We start from the raw sequence: 17,858 nt of genomic DNA on the forward strand, positions 1-17,858 counted from the left end.
ATGTCTTCTTTTTATTGAACTTTGCTCTACATTTTACAGAAACACTTTCAAAGCCTAGTTGTCTCTCTAAAAAAATATTTCTCACAGTAGGTATAAGTGATTTGATTAATAAAATAACACTGTATTTTTGGGATCCAGAAACTGAAAAATAGTTTGTTTTCGGATTTACTGCGTGGCATTTGATATGAGTTCAACAACTTAAATAAAGAAATCTTTATGAGCAATCAGTGCTGCGGTAACTGAAAGGAATTAGAATGTGTCAAATGTCTGGTTGTCGTTGTGCATCCCCCCCGCGACACAAGGATTAAATTCCTTGCGGGAGTCGTTTAAAAAAACTTACAGAAAATAGCTAACTGACATGAAATTAAGTACTATTAGTACTTAAATAATTATGGTGAAAAATGAAGTACCTACATAGCAATTTTTACCTTACGTTCTTACGCATACACTGATGATGAACAATACATCCATAAGTAGCTGCGAATCTTCTTGGTATCTCCTAACATAGCTTAAACCAGTTAGGCTTTAAGTCCTTACGTAAGCAATTATACCGAAAAGAAATAGGCTTATAACTACATAGAAGTAACACTTAATTTTCATAAAAATGTGATTTAATTGGTTGGTACCGAAAATAGTAGGGCAATCCTAATAAATATACGGGAGTAAATCATTGCATCAAATCAAATTATTGACTGTAAAATATAATACTCATGCAAGTAATCTTAATAATTTAAGCCGAGGCCTCATTCACGTTAAATATTTTTACTGCCTGACTAGACATTGTCGGTTATGACATGAACGGTCAATTTTGGACGAAATGCTTCACCCATATATCAATACCTAATGCCCATAGAATATAAACTACTGTGCTGAACTTTAATTTGTAAGGGAAAAATGGCAGTGATTTCGCACAAAACAAAAAACGCGTAAATAAGATCGGCAATAATCAGTGTAGGTACCTACTGTACGTACCTAAAAATACTCACTGAATTGAGAACCTTCTCCTTTAGAAGACAAAAGTTTATTATTTAGGTGTTTCCTCGGTGGTTTTGTGCAGTTGAAAAAAGGAGCGGTAGTAGGGGTACTCGAAAATAAGACTTCTGCTCCTGTCCTATTAGTAAACAAGCTTTTTAGTGAAATACAACTTTTATTCTGTAGTATACCTACACACTACAAATTACCTTATTGTCTTACTCAGATTAAGTTCAGAAAGTTTGACATAAAATTAAAAGAAATGTCATTGGAAAACATTTGAATTTCTACAATGACAAGCTTTGTTAGTGTGATGATCAGTCATTACTAAAACGTTAAATTCTAGACCATATTAATAAATCCAATGCTGTTATAATACATGCAACAATTTATAATGATTATATAATTCAAACCACAAATTAAACCACGAATAGTATTAGTTAGTTTTTGTTAATCGACTAACGACTTTTTAAATCGATAACCAACCGTCATTTGAGCAGAAAGTTGAATTCGACGTATTGCACATCACTAGTAAGTACTTAGCGCGATCGGGAGGTGGAAGACCGTCTGTCGTAGATTTTTCAAGAAATCATTTGTTATTGTGCTTATTTGCAGCAAATTCTTCAATGAAAAGATTCTAAATACTGGAAAATAAACCTCAAATTGTATTCAGAACGGCTCAGATAGTGTTAAATCGCAGTTAATCTGCAGTGTTTCAATTGTTTTGATGCCGTTCACCTATATTGATTTATCGTATGCCAGTGACCTGTTTTTAGTATTTGTAATGTGTAACCCATAAATAATTAATATTATCATCAGACGCAACAGTCAAGCTAATTAGAAATGGACTTTTGATTATAAATTCTTTGTAAGAAAGCGTTATGAGGTCGGGGTTTGTGAGAGTGGCGAGACTTCGCAAGATTTTAGTTTAAATATTTAGTTTAATATTTGGACCGTTCCAAAGGATTTTATATCGTAATGGTGTGCATGTTCCACAATGATGACGCCTATTGAGGAGAAGAAAGATGAAAAGGTAAGTTGTTACAGTTTTATTCATTCCTTCATAGTAATTAGCTGGATAACAATTCACTTTTTTTACATTTGCCACTGGTCAGTTTTCTGCTGTTATAAACCTCTCAGTTCTTTACTACCATTATTTGAGATAGTGATATAATATTAAATTACTGTTTGTGTTACCTCTTACCCAATTTAACAGTTAATTAATATAATAACTGACAGTTAATTATGAATAAAACAACAGTTTTAATCCGTCTGTAAAAGTAAAATGAACTCATTTCAAATTAATAATGTAAATACAATAGTCTTTGTAGTAGGTGCCCAACATTACAAAGATATCTCATGTAAATAAGTCGTTAGATAATGGATGGATGAGCAACAGATTGTGATTATGAGAAGTTGATCACCATTTCAATTCTTAATATCAGAGAGCAACTCAAATTTTGACATTAAAAACCTCTTGTTAGTACACCATTTCAAGTAGTGTACTTAAACTTGGCATGAAAAGCTAAGGACCGCATAGAAAGAAGAAAAATATAATGTAGGGGAGGTCTCTGCTTTACGCAGACATCATTTTTGTTGAAAACAAATATCAAATCAAAATGGTAAAGTAAGTATTGTACTTGTAATATCATTATAACATAAAAACCTTTTATGATATTATTTAGCTAGCAGGTAAACTACCAGTATTTAAGTTATTACTTATTTTATAATCACAATGTAACACAAATAAATAACTAGGTCAATGTTTCTAAAGTTCCTTTCCTTTGGAAAATTACTGGCAATGGACTGCAAAGGATACTCTAGCCTTAGTATTTATTTAAAACATAAAAATCATTGTGTGACATATGTCACAGGTTTGAGCCCTGCGAGAGGACAATAATGTTTGCGTAATCCATGAAGGTTTGGATGGGGATCCATGAATCCAATTTCCTGAGCCTGAATGTTTTTTAATAGACCATGAGAGAGCTTTATCCCGTCAAATTCTAATATTTGATCTTCTCAGATGTCAATAAAGTTTGTTCATTGATTACAAATTAGATGGATGATATTTGGCTTACTAACAGACTTATGTTTAAAATGAAAACCAATAACTTTGCTCTAGTTCTTCATGTTCTGATTTATTTTTGCTTGTATTACAGAAATAATTATAGCTCTATTAATCAATAAACATGTCTATCTCTTGAATATAAAAATACTTAAGTAACATAATTCTCTGCTGATAATATGTTTTAATTTTATTCAAATAGAGATGGAATTCATGAGCTTGAAATGGTTATTTTATTTATTTATTTAACACTAGCTTTCCGCTCGCGGCTTCGCCCGCGTCGACGTCGGTTATATCGCGATTCCAAGAGAACTCTTCAAAAGTCCAGGATAAAAACTATCCTATGTTCTTTCTCAAGGTCAACTCTATCTCTGTACCAAATTTCATTTAAATCGGTTCAGTGGATTAGACGTGAAAGCGTAACAAACAGAGAGACAGAGTTACTTTCGCACTTATAATATTAGTAGGGATTGAGAGATATAATTATTCTTAAAAACTAGGTATGTTACATAGTTATTACTATTCAATATTTATTTTCTAAAGACCTGCCCGTTCACATAATTTTTGCTCACATCATAGATTGACCATTAATTTGGAGTGGACAGACAACTCTAAATAGAAAATATCTTATTATTTGGACCCTAATACTGTAGTCCTGAGTGGCTTTCGAAGTCTGCTCTGTCCAATTGCGCTCTATACCTAAATTCGCCGATCCAAGCATAAATTAGAACTGTGGGAATAAGTAAGTGTAATGATGAATGAATAATTCCAGATTCGCACAGGCATGGTGCAGGTCTCGGACGGCAAGTCCCGTCCGAGGCCGGCGCGGCTGGTGCTCACCATGGACGCGGTGACCGTACAGCGCGAGGCCCCCGCGCCTGTGCAGCCCGCGAAGGACAAGAGCGTACCACACGCGAGGGTGAGTCTAGCTTTAAGATACTAATAGGAACTATAAAGTGGACAAAAGGATTTTCTTATTTAAATCTTTCCAAAATATATTCTGGATGTGATTCATGCATGAATGAATGATCAGGCAAAATAAATTCCACAGAACATTCCACATTCCACACAACCTTGACTTGAGATACTTCGTTCCTTGTCTTATAGATCTTAAAAAAAAATAGAAGAAACATAATTTAAAATTAGTTGGAATTTTTGACATTTTGTTCTTACAATTTTCATAGATATCGCTTCTCCACTCGTGTCGTCCTTATAAATCTGTAATGAGCATCGTATGCATGGAATTATTTAATAACAGCCCATCCCTGTTTTATTCTGGTTCGCTATAATATTAGCAGCTCACTATAATAAAAGAAAGGCAAATATGAGTTTAATTTACGAGTAATAATAAAGTTCACGGTCGCAGTAATTTGTTTTTATTATAAGAGAGCACACTAGAATGTGATCCTGTGTCGTTGGAATGTGTATGTACAGACATCAATCTTAGGTACGTGGACAAATAACTTTAGGTCACGCAAATATTCACCGGTGTCTAGAGGATTTAGCCTATATTATAGCATCCGTCGAATTCCTGAGCCTAGCTCTACCAGAATGATACAATACGAATATACCTATAATCCCGTTAGCCCTTAGATTAGATAACCAAGACTGGCTTTCAGTTGTAAGACAAGCTGAATGACAATCAATGATTGTATATACGATTCTAATTTCAAGTCATTAAAATGTCGTTCAGGCAATAAGTCAGCAGCAGGCTATTTAGTTAGATGTCATGTTAAAGAATTACATTAAAAATCTGACATGTATACAAATTCCTTAATCAATGATCTGAGAATTACACACGTTTACTTACACCTATCAAGCCATCTATGAGATTAACGACTCAAAACCTGTAACAAGCCTGTCTACCTGGGCATTAAACAATGGACTGACAACAATGGCAACTGGGTCATTTGAACTGAGTTAAATGATGCTATAGTCCATTATTACCCCGTACTGTTCAGATGCTTCAATGTGTAATAAAGGTAGTTGGCCGCTCACAATCATTCACAGTTGGCTTGCGACTACCTACAGTCGAAATCCAACGATGAGCTATTACGACACTACTTTCCGCGTTCCCGTTTCATGTGAGCTTTTTTGAATTGTTTTCGCCTCTCAGACAAAAACAACTTTAACTTATATTTCCAGTTACAACATACAATTATATGAAGAGGTTGGAAGGCCCGCGGACAGTAACCATAACAATTGAATCATAAATCCCCGTAGATAATAATTTTTGCATGACGGCGAGAGCAGGCTAATGGGCGGTAGTTGTGAATTATTAATCGGACAATGAAACATTTGGGGCAGGTAGGCCTGTGGTATTGCACTGTTATGTCACGAGAAGCCCCGAATACTCAGTGAGGACTACAAAAACTTGCCTTACAAAGTTTATATTGCCATTGGAAAAAAGTTAAACCACTCTTAAGGATTGGAACGGAAACAACTGTTAATATTCCATCGATTCACATTAAATTGTAGAACACTGTGATTATTAAATGTAATCATAAGTAGGTACCTACGTAATTTTTGATTTAATTTGGGAAAGCCCACAGCTGCGTAACAACTAAATGAATCTACGCGTATTAGGTTACAGCAATTATAATCCAATTATCGATCGCCTTTAAATCCTTTTTGTATTACTTTATGACAACGATGACCGAGTCTGGACTTGAAAGGCCTTCAAAGTAATCTGCTTTGAATAAATTAGTACTTTGGAAGCAAATGAGTTTTTTTAAACTATTTCGTTGCCGCAATATGCTGAATTTTGTCGGAGTTTTCACGCATTTTGTTAGCATTCATAAAATACTTGATTTTTTTCGAACATTAAGTTCAATTCATATACAAAAATGTCCATGCAAAATTTAACACATTCTTTCAGTTTTCAGATTCCAAGCGTGAGTTTTAGATGGGTATGAAAATTGAATTATTTTCTTCAGGAACGCATGGTCCAGATCACGCGGCAAAAGGTCGGTGGGCTGGGGCTGAGCATAAAGGGAGGGGCGGAGCACAAACTGCCCATCCTCATCTCAAAGATATACAAGGATCAGGCAGCCGACCAGACGGGACAGCTCTTTGTTGGGGATGCTGTTATTAAAGGTTTGATTTATTCATCTACATCTTCTATTATGATTCAGTAGATGAAGGTAAGAGAACGATTACCAAATCGTTAATTTCTTCGACATCTTATTTCTATCCAATCCTAAAAAGGTTTTCGTCTTTTAGTCCAGTTAACGAATTAACCGTTATGTTTGTGCAAGGACGGTTCCTTACCTAATTACCGTGGCTATTTGGCTTTACGGTTCGGAGCTACTGCGACTAACAAGGCGGTGAATGCGGCCACTTCCGTCCGTCCACATTCTATTTAACGACGCGGCGCGGCGCCGGCAAAAACCAGGCCTCGCAACAAAACGTCCTTTGTCCTCGATGTGGATTACAGTTAATTCTTTGAATTAGTTGCACTGCGCCCGTTTCATCCAATTGCTTAACAATTCGCAATTAGATGCCGCTGGATGCAAATTGTACGTCTGTTCCTCTGATAATTAAAGACCATTCAGACACACAGGGGAGCATTGTTACGAGATTAAATGTTTGTTCGATTGGCCTGTTTTCACAAGTATTGTGTGCCCATTGAATAATGAATTTGCTTTTCGTTGAACAACATTTTTCAAGAGACGAACCTTATTTTTATTCTTCAACGTTGTATCATTGTATCTGATTGTGCGGTGAAAAGTGCTAATTACATTAACTACGGTCGTGGGTGTCGTACTTACTTAAGACAGCTGCAGTAATAAGGTCAGTAGGTATTAAAATCATGCTTGTGTGGAAGTAAGGAAGCATAATCTAAAACTTGTATTATAATAACATGACGTATGATTAGTTTGTTTTTATTGTTCTCGACGGAAGTCCGAGTTGAAATCGTTTGTTTTATCGTGGCCAAACTGTAAACATAAACTAAAGCTGTACGAACAAGGGCTGTTAAATACATAAACCAACGCAAACAATTACTGGATGCACGGAACCGCAGCTATGCAAGTTTAATATAATTACTTGGATCAATTGTCCGAGCTATAAATACGTTAGTAGTTAACAAATGACTGACGGTCCAACTTCGTCTCGTATATCAGCGAATTACGATATATATAGTCTTGTCTGGAAACTTTGTAGAGTCTTGCCTAGGAAAACTCTTTAGGCATCAGGCCTTAATCAAATCAGGCGGAATGTCTTAATTTTTATGTATGTATGGGCTGTGATGTCCTACGTCTTATATCCGTGAAATAGTGTTCCGAGCTATAGCGCCCGAGTGTTTTTGCGACTTACTGCGGCATTTGGTTAAGCTTTTATATTCATAAGCTCCCTACCAAATGAGTCATACATTTTTGAAGCCTAGTTTTAGAATTTATTTGATAAAATCTGCCATGGCCAGCTGATATAAAACAAGTACTTACTTTTCTCAAATTAAATGAAGTTAAAAGTGACGAGTTCTTAAATCTCAAATACGGAAAGACAAGCTTTAATGATGTTTTTTCTGCTGCCGAGGTAACGACAAAAACTATAAACAAATATCCAGGTTAAGCAACAATTTTGTTTTGTTAACAAGTTGTTTATATTTTTTTTGATGGTTGGCAAATTTATATGTCACTTAACCGATTTGTTATGGTATATTTGGCCAATTTCTACGGAATCCTCTACGTCGCAAGTTCAAATCGCACCTGACCGTTGTCTATTTATTCGATTCTTGTGTTTCTGTTTTCACTATCTAACCGTGTTTAGAACTGCACTACTCTCGTAACCTTTCAAACTTGCCTAAATAAATAAACCGATAGTCAAGACGCAGCTTGAGCAATCTATCGAGATAGCGGGCGTAATATAAATAGCAGGGAGGAATGCGGAACAATAATAATTACGAGTACTTACTTGTTCCGATTGCATGCAAGTGGCTCACTGAAACGAGGAATGCTGAGAGTTTCAACTTGTTTTTTCCGATACCTGTTGATAAGTTAGAACGAATTTATGAACTTAAACCTGAAATTATCTTTATTCCAGTTAACGGAGAGTACATAACTGCGTGCAAGCACGACGACGCGGTGAACATACTGCGTAACGCCGGTGATATTGTGGTGCTTACTGTTAAACATTATAGAGCCGCGACGCCTTTCTTACAGAAACAAGGTAAGTAGCCTTATTCCCTCTTATTATTTGCAGTGACGATTCTTGACGGTTTTCAGATTTGCTTAGACTTACCCGTATCAATCAATAGGTTACCACGCTAAAGCCACTAAGCATGACGTGTCGTTGGTTCGATCCCGCGTAGTACAAGCCTTTTTGAGATCCACGAATGCTTGTCTGACTGTGACTTGTATGTTTGTTAAATGCTCCGCGATAGAAGATTGAATTACTTAGTGCAAGAGACCGTGATCCTTTTGTAGCAAATATACCTCAAAAGTCATAAAATAATAGTATGAAGTAAGGACAACATACTCTTGGGGCTTGGAGTCAAGTTATATGTACATTTTAGTTCATTTCATTATTTTTCAGCGGACGGCGCGTCAGATACAGATAGCAGTACAGGCGATGACCATCCCTCTCTTCACAATAAGACTGTTGACGCCAACTGTAATAGTGAGAAAAACCCAGACCAGACCAATGGAGGTTGGCAGGTGAGATAACAAATACCTCAGCTACTAAAGTCAAGTAATTGTAATATTTTGTTTCGTTTTCGTTTTGATATGACTTCGGGTCAAGAAAGATTTTTATAACTTTTCCGAGTACTTCACAAAGTTACTTCTGTGGAGGTCATGTTAGTACGAAGTGTGAAACATACAATGTTTCGCGACGACATGGCGGACGGCATAGTATCGCCAACTTGCAATGGGCTACCTTTTACTGTGATGAATTCTCGCTTCATCCTAGTTAACAGGAAAAGGAAAGTATCCTTTAGTGGTTTTATTCCATTTGGGGAAACCATGAGAATGTTTCCTCTTGCTATTTGTTTAGCGTCTGCACGACGCCATAGAGTTAGTTTGATGTTTGATGTGGTGTGTTCGGTGAGCAGTGCGCGTGGGAGGGCTGCGAGGGCAGCCGGCCCGGCAGCGCGGCGGGCTCCGCGCGCGGCTCGCGCCCAGCCTCCGCCGCCTCCGACCTGCCCGACCCCACCACCATCACCACCATCGCCACCACCAACACCAACGCCAAGGAGTGGCGGGACGTCGTCACCGGTAAATACCTACTCTTTGTTACCTGTCCACCAACGTATCAATGAAATAAATGTAATAAATTTAGATTTTTTTTTTGTTTTTCTGTTTCAGTCCCCTTGATGATGGGTTATGTGACGAGATACGTTTTCGGCACGGATAAATTACGGCCAGGGGCGTTCGAGGTATGTGATTTACATGTTATTGTTACTGTCCTTAATTTTATTTATTACAGTCAATTTTTTTTTTCTCACTCTTCTGACACACCCAAATATTCATTGTGATACATTGTCACTTTTCTACCTAATAAGTATCACGAGACCTATTCCTATATTACTTTTATTTTGCTGTGTAATAGCATCATATTGCAATTAAAAAAAGCCATATTGTCTTGAGCGTGATAATGTAATGAAATCGATCAAAAAATTTTCAAGTCAGACAGACAGAAAATGTTAAGTCTTTTTTTTGCTTCGGTGTCCTTTTTACAGCAAGTATTCTCTAAGAACACTATAGTTGGATGTTTGTTTCGGTGTTGTGACGGCGTGTGTTGGGTGTGTGTGGGCAGGTCCGCGGCGCGCGGCCGCACGTGACGACGGGCGTGGTCCACGCGGAGGACCCCGCCTCGCTGTCGCTGTGGCTCAAGAGCATCTCCGACAACATCGTGGGGCTCACCAACCTGCAGGTACACACGCAGGCATCGCTCAGCTCACCAGCACTCTACATTATTTTAAATTGGAATTACAGTTTCGCAATGGTTTTTGGGATAGGTTTAAAAAAATCGTTGAATTATAGTTTTAGTTGACAAAAGTGCGTGACAGACTCAGAACGAAATTCAGTAACCACACAATTCAATAGCCCTACGCGAGGATCGAATTCGTGACACGTCGCTTGTAGTGGCTTTGGCGACCTACACCATTCAGCTAACCGTGCTGATATTTAGATGCTATCATATACCAATATTATTAGAAAATAGTTTTAATTTGTAATTACTTTTACTCTCACAAAGAGCACGTATCGAGCAACCGCCTCCGTTGCAGATGAAGCTGTTCAACCGCCACTTTGGCGTGGGCGAGCGTATCGAGTACATGGGCTGGGTGCACGAGGGCGTGTTGCAGGCGCAGCAGCCGTGGCAGACCTACCGGCCCAAGTTCCTCGTGCTCAAGGGGACCGACGTCATGCTGTTCGACGTGCCGCCGGTATGACGCCTTATGCCATATGCTGTTATGATTTTTCAGAATCGTACCCTTTTGTTAAACAAGTCGGTAGTTAAGTGTAACATGTCTTTACTAAATGTGGCACTCGTTCGCCGACCGATGTACACATTTAATTTGATGAAAGGTTATCTATCATCAGGTCTAAAAACAATGGACTGAATTATCCCAATAGTTTATTTTTTACACCAACATTTCACTCATTTTAGTATGGGATGTTGTACTCTTTTTTATTACAGATATTTTAGGCACTCGATAAAAAAGCGTTGATGAGTATTGATATCGATATAAAGTGTTACAATCATTGTTCTTATGTACAGATGAACATAACGGAGCTAGCCAAGTGCCCGGAGACCCTGAAGGTGTACCAGACCATGTTCCGCACGGTGAAGGAGAGCGAGACGGTGGACTGGCGCCAGCACTGCTTCCTGGTGCAGAGCAGCCTGGCGGGGCCCGCGGGGGCCGCCGCGCCCGGGCCCCGCTACTTCAGTACCGAGACCCGCCGCGACCTGCTGCGCGTCGACCAGGCCTGGACCGCCAACATCGTCAACTCCGTCATCAGGCTTGGGGTAACTACTGCTTTCTTATCCGAAACAAACATCATTAGCCTAGCCTTTTCCCAACTATATTGGGGTCGCCTTCCAGACTAACCGCATTTAGCTGAGTACTTTGCAACCCAGTTACCTAGGCAGCACGATACCCATTTTTACCCAAGACAATATTATTTATACAGTTTTCATGGGATACATAAATTAAAACAAAAAAAAATACAAACTTAATAAGTCTATATTTAATTGTAAATTAAAAAGTATTCTTAATACAAATCCTTCACAACTAAATTACAAACACAACTTGTTACATAACCACCTTCAGAACTTAATTGTTAAAACTAATAAAATAAAAATCCATCTCGCTTAAAAATCCAAATCCAATTTGGGTGTCTAAAACGGTAACATGTCCTAAGCATCCAATAGGTGCAATCAAAACTCGTCAAGTATACAATATGGTAGGTGCAATAGCCAAGTAGCGTAACCTGTCCCACGCACACATTACACTGAGGCTGGTCAGCATGCCACAAGGCGGCCCGCAGGCCCCGAGGGCAGCTAGTGCCTGCGCGTGGACTTGGTGTAGACGCCCCTCCGCGCGGCGCTGATCTCCTCCATGCGCCGCTTCAGGTGCGGGTAGGGCTGCAGGCACGCCAGGAACTGCTTGCTGTCCAGCCTGACACACGGAAACTACACTAACAAACTATTTTTATTGACGGTTCACTCAGCCATAGCTGTCAGAATAGCCCAACTTTCTGACAAATATGGCTGAGTTGGACTTAACACGAGTTCTTAATGCGCCACGCATGAGCACCCCCATCTAGTAGGGATATCCCGATAAATAAGCGTTAGTAAATCATTGTTTAATCATTAACCGACTTCAAAAAAAGGAGGAGGTTCTCAATTCGACTGTATTTTTTTTTTTTTTTTGTAATCTATACTTATTCACTTCTCTTTCACATTAAGCGAAGAGAAAGACTTTTGTAACTTTAAACCAAAAACCGGATACATTTAGGTGTTACTATTTTTAGAAACCATATAATGTCTTCTTTCGTATTTCTATTTATTATAAGGTTATACCAAATAATAAATAGAAATACTATTTCACTCACGTATATATCTCAGTAATTTCAAGAGCGATAATAGTGGCAGTCCGCAGTACTCCCGGTGACAGTAGCGCATATTCGCCAAAGAAGGCTCCATCCCGGAGATGTGCCACCTGAACATATACAGAATATTGATAAATAAATACTAGCCAACTTTAACAGCAAGTTTCGTAATACATACCTCTCTGCCCGTAGCATCCATGACAGCGACAGTCCCAGACGCTATCAGATCTATAGAATATCCTGGCGTATTGTACGTGACTATAGTCTGAAAGTTATATCATGAAACAAGTATAAAAATATGTATTTCAAATTTATTAAATACAACTATTTTGATACAAGGGCTTACCTCTCCAGGCATGTAGAGGACTTGCGTTAAACTAAATATAATGGAATTGATGAGCGCGACGGGCATGTCCTGGAACATGGGCACGTTCATGACCAGCTTCTTGCAGCAGTGCATGTTGATGTCCTGCCGGATCTGCTCGTTAATCGTGTTCTTTATCGCGTCTTCATGGAAAAAGTGTTCGTTGAATTTAAAGTTTATGAACAGATTTATTTTTCTCTGCAAGTATTTCGGCAGTCTCATCAGCGTCATATATTCCTCTAGTTCTTTATATTTCCCACTGTAGCAGTATAGTTCGAATTGTCTGTATACTGCAAGCCGCAATAACGCTGCGAAGGAGTAAGTGAGGAACAGCAGCCCCACGAGTCCCATGAAGGACGATAGCAACATCTCCGGAATGAGATGAGTGTCGTGGTGAGGTGTGTAGTACCCGGCCCCGATGCACAGCCCGCACACCAAGTAGAAGTTCGTGCTATATTTTTCAAATATACTGTCCTTCACATCTTTAGATATTTTAAATCTCCTTAACCACATCCAAAAGTCATCATTATGTTCGTAAATATGATAGCATATTAAAGGTACTTGATAATGCAGGTAGGTCATCCAGTGAAAGAACAAAATTAACATGGTCATCACCTTTATAGCCACATAGTTGACGTACGAGAGCTGTAACTGACCGATGACGTTTTTCCATTTCTTTGATATGGACAACGTTCTGAGCAGCTTAATTATGAACATTGATGTATGTATTGAGAACCGACAGTCATTGCCGTATACAAGAATCTGCAGAGGCAAGCATCCGATAAAGTCAGTAATGAAGTAGGTTTCGAGGTAGTGGATCGCAATTTGCTTCGGTTCCAAGGTGATATTTTTGTGTTCATGTTCGACGAAACCAGTGTGGAACTGGGTGCACAGATTCAGAAAAGCGACGGCGTCCGCGAATAATATAAACACATCGTACCGATTTGGACCTACAAAAATACGGTGTCAGCATTGTGTAGGTATTAGAAACATTTATGAGTACTACCATGACAATACTGACATGGTTTGAAGACCTGGATGGGCATGTAGAGCAGCGCGGCGAACAGGAAGAGCAGCTGCACGCAGTCCCAGTAGTAGGTGACGGGGCTGTAGGGGTGCCACACGAGGCCGCGCGCGTGGCGCCGCCGCTCCAGGCGCAGCCGCTTCAGGCTGCGGATGAAGATGGCGCTGCCGTGGTGCCACTCGCACGGCAGCGTCACGCGCCGGAACGCGCACAGCTGCGGGCCCACATACACCTGGTCTGTACCTACTGGTTGGCAGGTTACACAGGACCCGTCGGAGTTACTTTTGTTTTGGGGAGAGGGTGAAAGGAAAATTCTTCGTAGGAGGACTTCTCTCCTCATGTTAAGGAACAAGGTCAAAGACTTTTAAACAAGTCATTAAAAAATAAAGTTTACTATCGGGGGAGAGAGGTACCTGCTTTGAAAAGAAGTTTGCCGTTGGGGGCACTAAACATCTCGGCTCCTTCCATATTGTACACAGATGTTTGCCGTCCCCATACATTTTGATTAATAAATGATTTACAATGAAATGAAATTCTTTATGGATGTCGTTTGACGTCTAGTAAAGAAATTCGATGACAGTAAAATGTTTTGCTGTCATTCCAATTCTTAATTTTTCTGTAAAAAGTTCGGAAACTAATGAACCTCTAAATCGAAAAATCTATATTGGGAATATATCCCCTTAAACTCGTTAAATCAAAATAAGATTATGTTAAATTATGATATAGCATTTATTTAAGTTAAGTCACATAATAAAGTATTTTATCACCAAAAAACACCCTGCCCTTCACGGTTTTCTTAGTGTTTACAAAAAGCGGTGGAACTAACTCGTCACGGCGTTTCCGGTTACAAGAGAACTCCATATTATAAAACACACTATAGGAGGAAACAATCTAACTAATGTGAATAATGTGTTGTTACAGAAGAAGACGTTCACCGTGGTCCACATGGGCCGCGCGGCGGGCCTGACGCTGGACTGGGCGTCCGGGTTCTCTCTCAGCGAGGGCACGCCCGGGGCCAAGCCCGTGTGGACCTACCGGTAACACACTACTCTATATGAAGTGTTACACTGCACCCTATCAGAGTTCCTCAACTCGTGAGAGTGGGCAAGAGAAACAGAGATGATTCAGAGTTATTGCTCTATGTAGTGTAAAACGCCATGAGAGATGAATAAGATTTTCTTTCATACACATTTGCGTAACGTACTTGTATTTGTCATACCCTTTTTTGCTATCGTATGTTTTTAGTTTTGCCTTGCTATTTTATCTAGCTTGTATGAACACAATTAAATAATGAGACTTTTTTCAGGTTTTCGCAACTTAGAGGGTCCAGTGACGACGGAAAATCTAAATTAAAATTACACTTCCAAGACTCTGAAACTAAAGTTATTGAGACTAAGGTAAACATACCAACCAAGATTATTATAGGCAAAATATTTTAAAATTAAAATTAAAAAAAGTAATCAAAAACGTTCTGTTTTTTTTGAAAGCTTATTTCTTATGTGTGTACTAGTACTAACTCCTGACCGATAACTATTGTGTGGCAGGAGTTGGAGTGTCAGATCCTGCAGAGCCTGTTGTTCTGCATGCACGCGTTCCTCACGGCCAAGGTGGCTTCCGTGGACCCAGCCTTCCTCGCCTCCATACAGCAAGCCAACTGAGGTCAGACAGCTAAGGCAACCCTCCTATATGTAGGTAATAGTACCCTGTACCGTCGAGGCTGACCTATTGATTTATAACACCAGGGCCCAATTCTGCTATTTACAATGTCCGATGAATGAATGAAATTTAGCTTAAAATGCCATTGTTCGTATTCTCTTAAGAATTTTTCTACACAATAATTGGAAATTCAGTACGGGAGGGTACACTCAAGGTCAATACAATTAACTTCCGATTATTGTATTGGCATAATGCTTAAGAGAATTCACTGCTATTGTGAATAGCAGAATCGGGGCCCAGTTTCTGAAACGAATTAAGTTATAGTAATAGCTCTCCAAATAAGTTTTAATAGAAAGTACGGCCAGCTACTTTTGTACTAAAATGAAAAAAAGTAACAATGGTTTTAGTTTGATAGAAGTTATTAATGAGTGAATAATATTGTACATTTTTGTAAAGGGTTTCTAATACGCATTACTGGTTGTATTTCGAAAACAGATGGCACAGTAGAAGACTAATATATAACTCAATTTTATACGATTTATGAAATACACTATAATAGCAAAAATGGTTGTAATGGGCGTTGCTGTAAGTAGTTATTGTCCAATATTGCGGTATTTGGAAGAGACTGTTTTGTTGACAGTTCGAATGAACACTAAAATGTTGTTATTGAGTTGCCGAGCTAAATAATATTAAGTTTACGAAAAAATACTTCGTTAGAAGGCCTAACAAACATCTTCGAAACCAAACAGCGAATATTGAAAGACTAAAATTTTAACGTAGCACTGTTTTCTCTTACAAATCTATTTTTGAATCTTCCCTGTATTGTTATAAGGGTCAAATTTGTAAATGCAATCCAGTTTTACAAATACTGCACCCTAGTCTTCCCTGTACATACCCTCTAGAATCTTCTATTTAATACTTCAAGTTTAAAAATACTAATTATTTTTTAGTAAATCGCGTTTATAACTAACTCATTGTTGTCTTTTTAACTTGGACTACGTGGGAAGTATGTATGTCCAGACTTATTAACTGATAACACTTCTAATCAAAACTTAATTTTGGTGATTAGTCCTATAGCTATTAGACCGCATACTTCCCATATTAAACAATATTTTTTTGTCTATAATTCTATGAGTAATAAATTTTAGAAGGTTGTCCACTATCCATTCCGATCCAATTTACCTAAATAAATATCAGCATATCTAAAATCACTTTGTTAAATTCTAATATCTTTACTGTAACAATGACGATCGACAAATAATAATGTATAATTAACTTGCTAATTATCATAATGAACTCGTAAGCTGTAGACAAGACACCGTCATTTACATCTCGTAATACTTCATTTGTATAATATTATCTCATTGTAATAAAGTGGTGGACGATTCCAAATAATAATCGCTTCATTGCTATCGTCCACCATTGATTATGGTCATTCAACACCTTTCCACATGTCGTATTAAGTGATATGAATCTGCTCAGCCCAAAAGGATAACATTACATAAGCAAATCCTTGTACAAAAGTAAATTACGACGTAGATATCATTCCAGTCCAAATCGCCACGTTTTCTTTAAACTTACCTTTATTTTTAGAAGAAATCTTTTTACCTATTTATAAAGATAAAATATCTTATTTACTTGTGTTGTAGCGTTGAAGGTTCTAACAAATGGATCTAATTTTTGCTTGGAAGACAGGCATTGAATAGGGGGAGTGAATAATCTCATTTTGTTGAATTGAATGACGAATGTTGTGAAATCTGTTGTAGAATGTTGTTTGAAATTTACTAGTAAGAATATACTACATTTTCATAGTAGGAAACTATAGTACTCACATCACCAAAGATTTTTGACGTTTGATCGTTTCAATATCGTTAGCGGTTAGACTTGTGTACGTGATATTTTCTCGGAAGAGGCTATTTAACGACTGAAGAGTATCGAAGGTTTGTAGCAAAGACTTCACATTGATCTTATAGATGTGTTGACTTTCGAACTAAAATATAATTGACAAGACAATGCGTAATTCATTAAAATGAATTCGATGGAGCGTTGGCCATAACTGATTGGCGATTTTCGTTTTAACCTTGTCATAAAATATTATTTGTGTATTGCCACTGTTCATTTAATTGTCAACACATCTGTTGTTATCAATATGAAGTCCTTGCTTAGTGTGTAGAGTTATTAGAATTATTATTACAATTATATAAACAAAATATAAAACATTTTAAATTGTTTGAAATTGGTGAACTTTTGCGCTTGCTTCATATCATTAAAGTTAAGTAAATGAATTATATCGTCGCCACTGATATGTTATCGAAATCATAGATTTTCCTATACAGGGTGTTGTTCAGTGGTCGTTTAAGTTTGTTTTTAATAGCTTTTGAAGCATTTTACGGCCAACACAAACTTCTATTCAGATTGATAGGACCTTTATGTATGCCATATATCAGCAAAATATATTTATCTACAAATGATAAAGTACGTGAATATATTAAAAAAGAATATTTTAGAATAATGACTAATCCAAAGTCAAAATTGTATAATTTGCTAAAGCAAATCAAATAGACAAAATATATTTATTTTTACTGACTTTAAATATTATTCTTAAGCTGCTACTGAGCAATCCCCACTCTATATAATTTGTTGATATGAAAATTTATATTTTATCTGTAAAGCTATCTGCCTTGAGGCTATATTTATCTAGTATTTACGTAGATTTATGTG

The 17,858-nt window shown here is 37.8% G+C and overlaps 2 protein-coding genes across 2 annotated transcripts; one reads left to right on the forward strand and one right to left on the reverse strand.

Moving 5' to 3' along the window:
* Window positions 1-70: 70 nt before the first annotated feature.
* On the forward strand, window positions 71-15,280 carry LOC113501743 (gamma-1-syntrophin). The gene is made up of 13 exons (XM_026882965.1): window positions 71-2,005; window positions 3,810-3,956; window positions 5,974-6,133; window positions 8,081-8,206; window positions 8,573-8,694; window positions 9,090-9,252; window positions 9,343-9,413; window positions 9,794-9,910; window positions 10,266-10,424; window positions 10,760-11,008; window positions 14,403-14,518; window positions 14,788-14,878; window positions 15,026-15,280. Exons 1-13 carry the CDS (start codon window positions 1,970-1,972, stop codon window positions 15,137-15,139), a joined length of 1,671 nt encoding a protein of 556 aa, XP_026738766.1. The 5' UTR covers window positions 71-1,969; the 3' UTR covers window positions 15,140-15,280.
* On the reverse strand, window positions 11,473-14,396 carry LOC113501744 (potassium/sodium hyperpolarization-activated cyclic nucleotide-gated channel 2-like). The gene is made up of 5 exons (XM_026882967.1): window positions 13,479-14,396; window positions 12,440-13,407; window positions 12,272-12,358; window positions 12,097-12,203; window positions 11,473-11,660 (listed from the first exon to the last, which is right to left on the reverse strand). Exons 1-5 carry the CDS (start codon window positions 13,819-13,821, stop codon window positions 11,543-11,545), a joined length of 1,623 nt encoding a protein of 540 aa, XP_026738768.1. The 5' UTR covers window positions 13,822-14,396; the 3' UTR covers window positions 11,473-11,542.
* Window positions 15,281-17,858: the final 2,578 nt, after the last annotated feature.

This window comes from Trichoplusia ni, chromosome 16 (genome assembly GCF_003590095.1).
Source record: "Trichoplusia ni isolate ovarian cell line Hi5 chromosome 16, tn1, whole genome shotgun sequence".
NCBI classification, from domain to species: domain Eukaryota; kingdom Metazoa; phylum Arthropoda; class Insecta; order Lepidoptera; family Noctuidae; genus Trichoplusia; species Trichoplusia ni.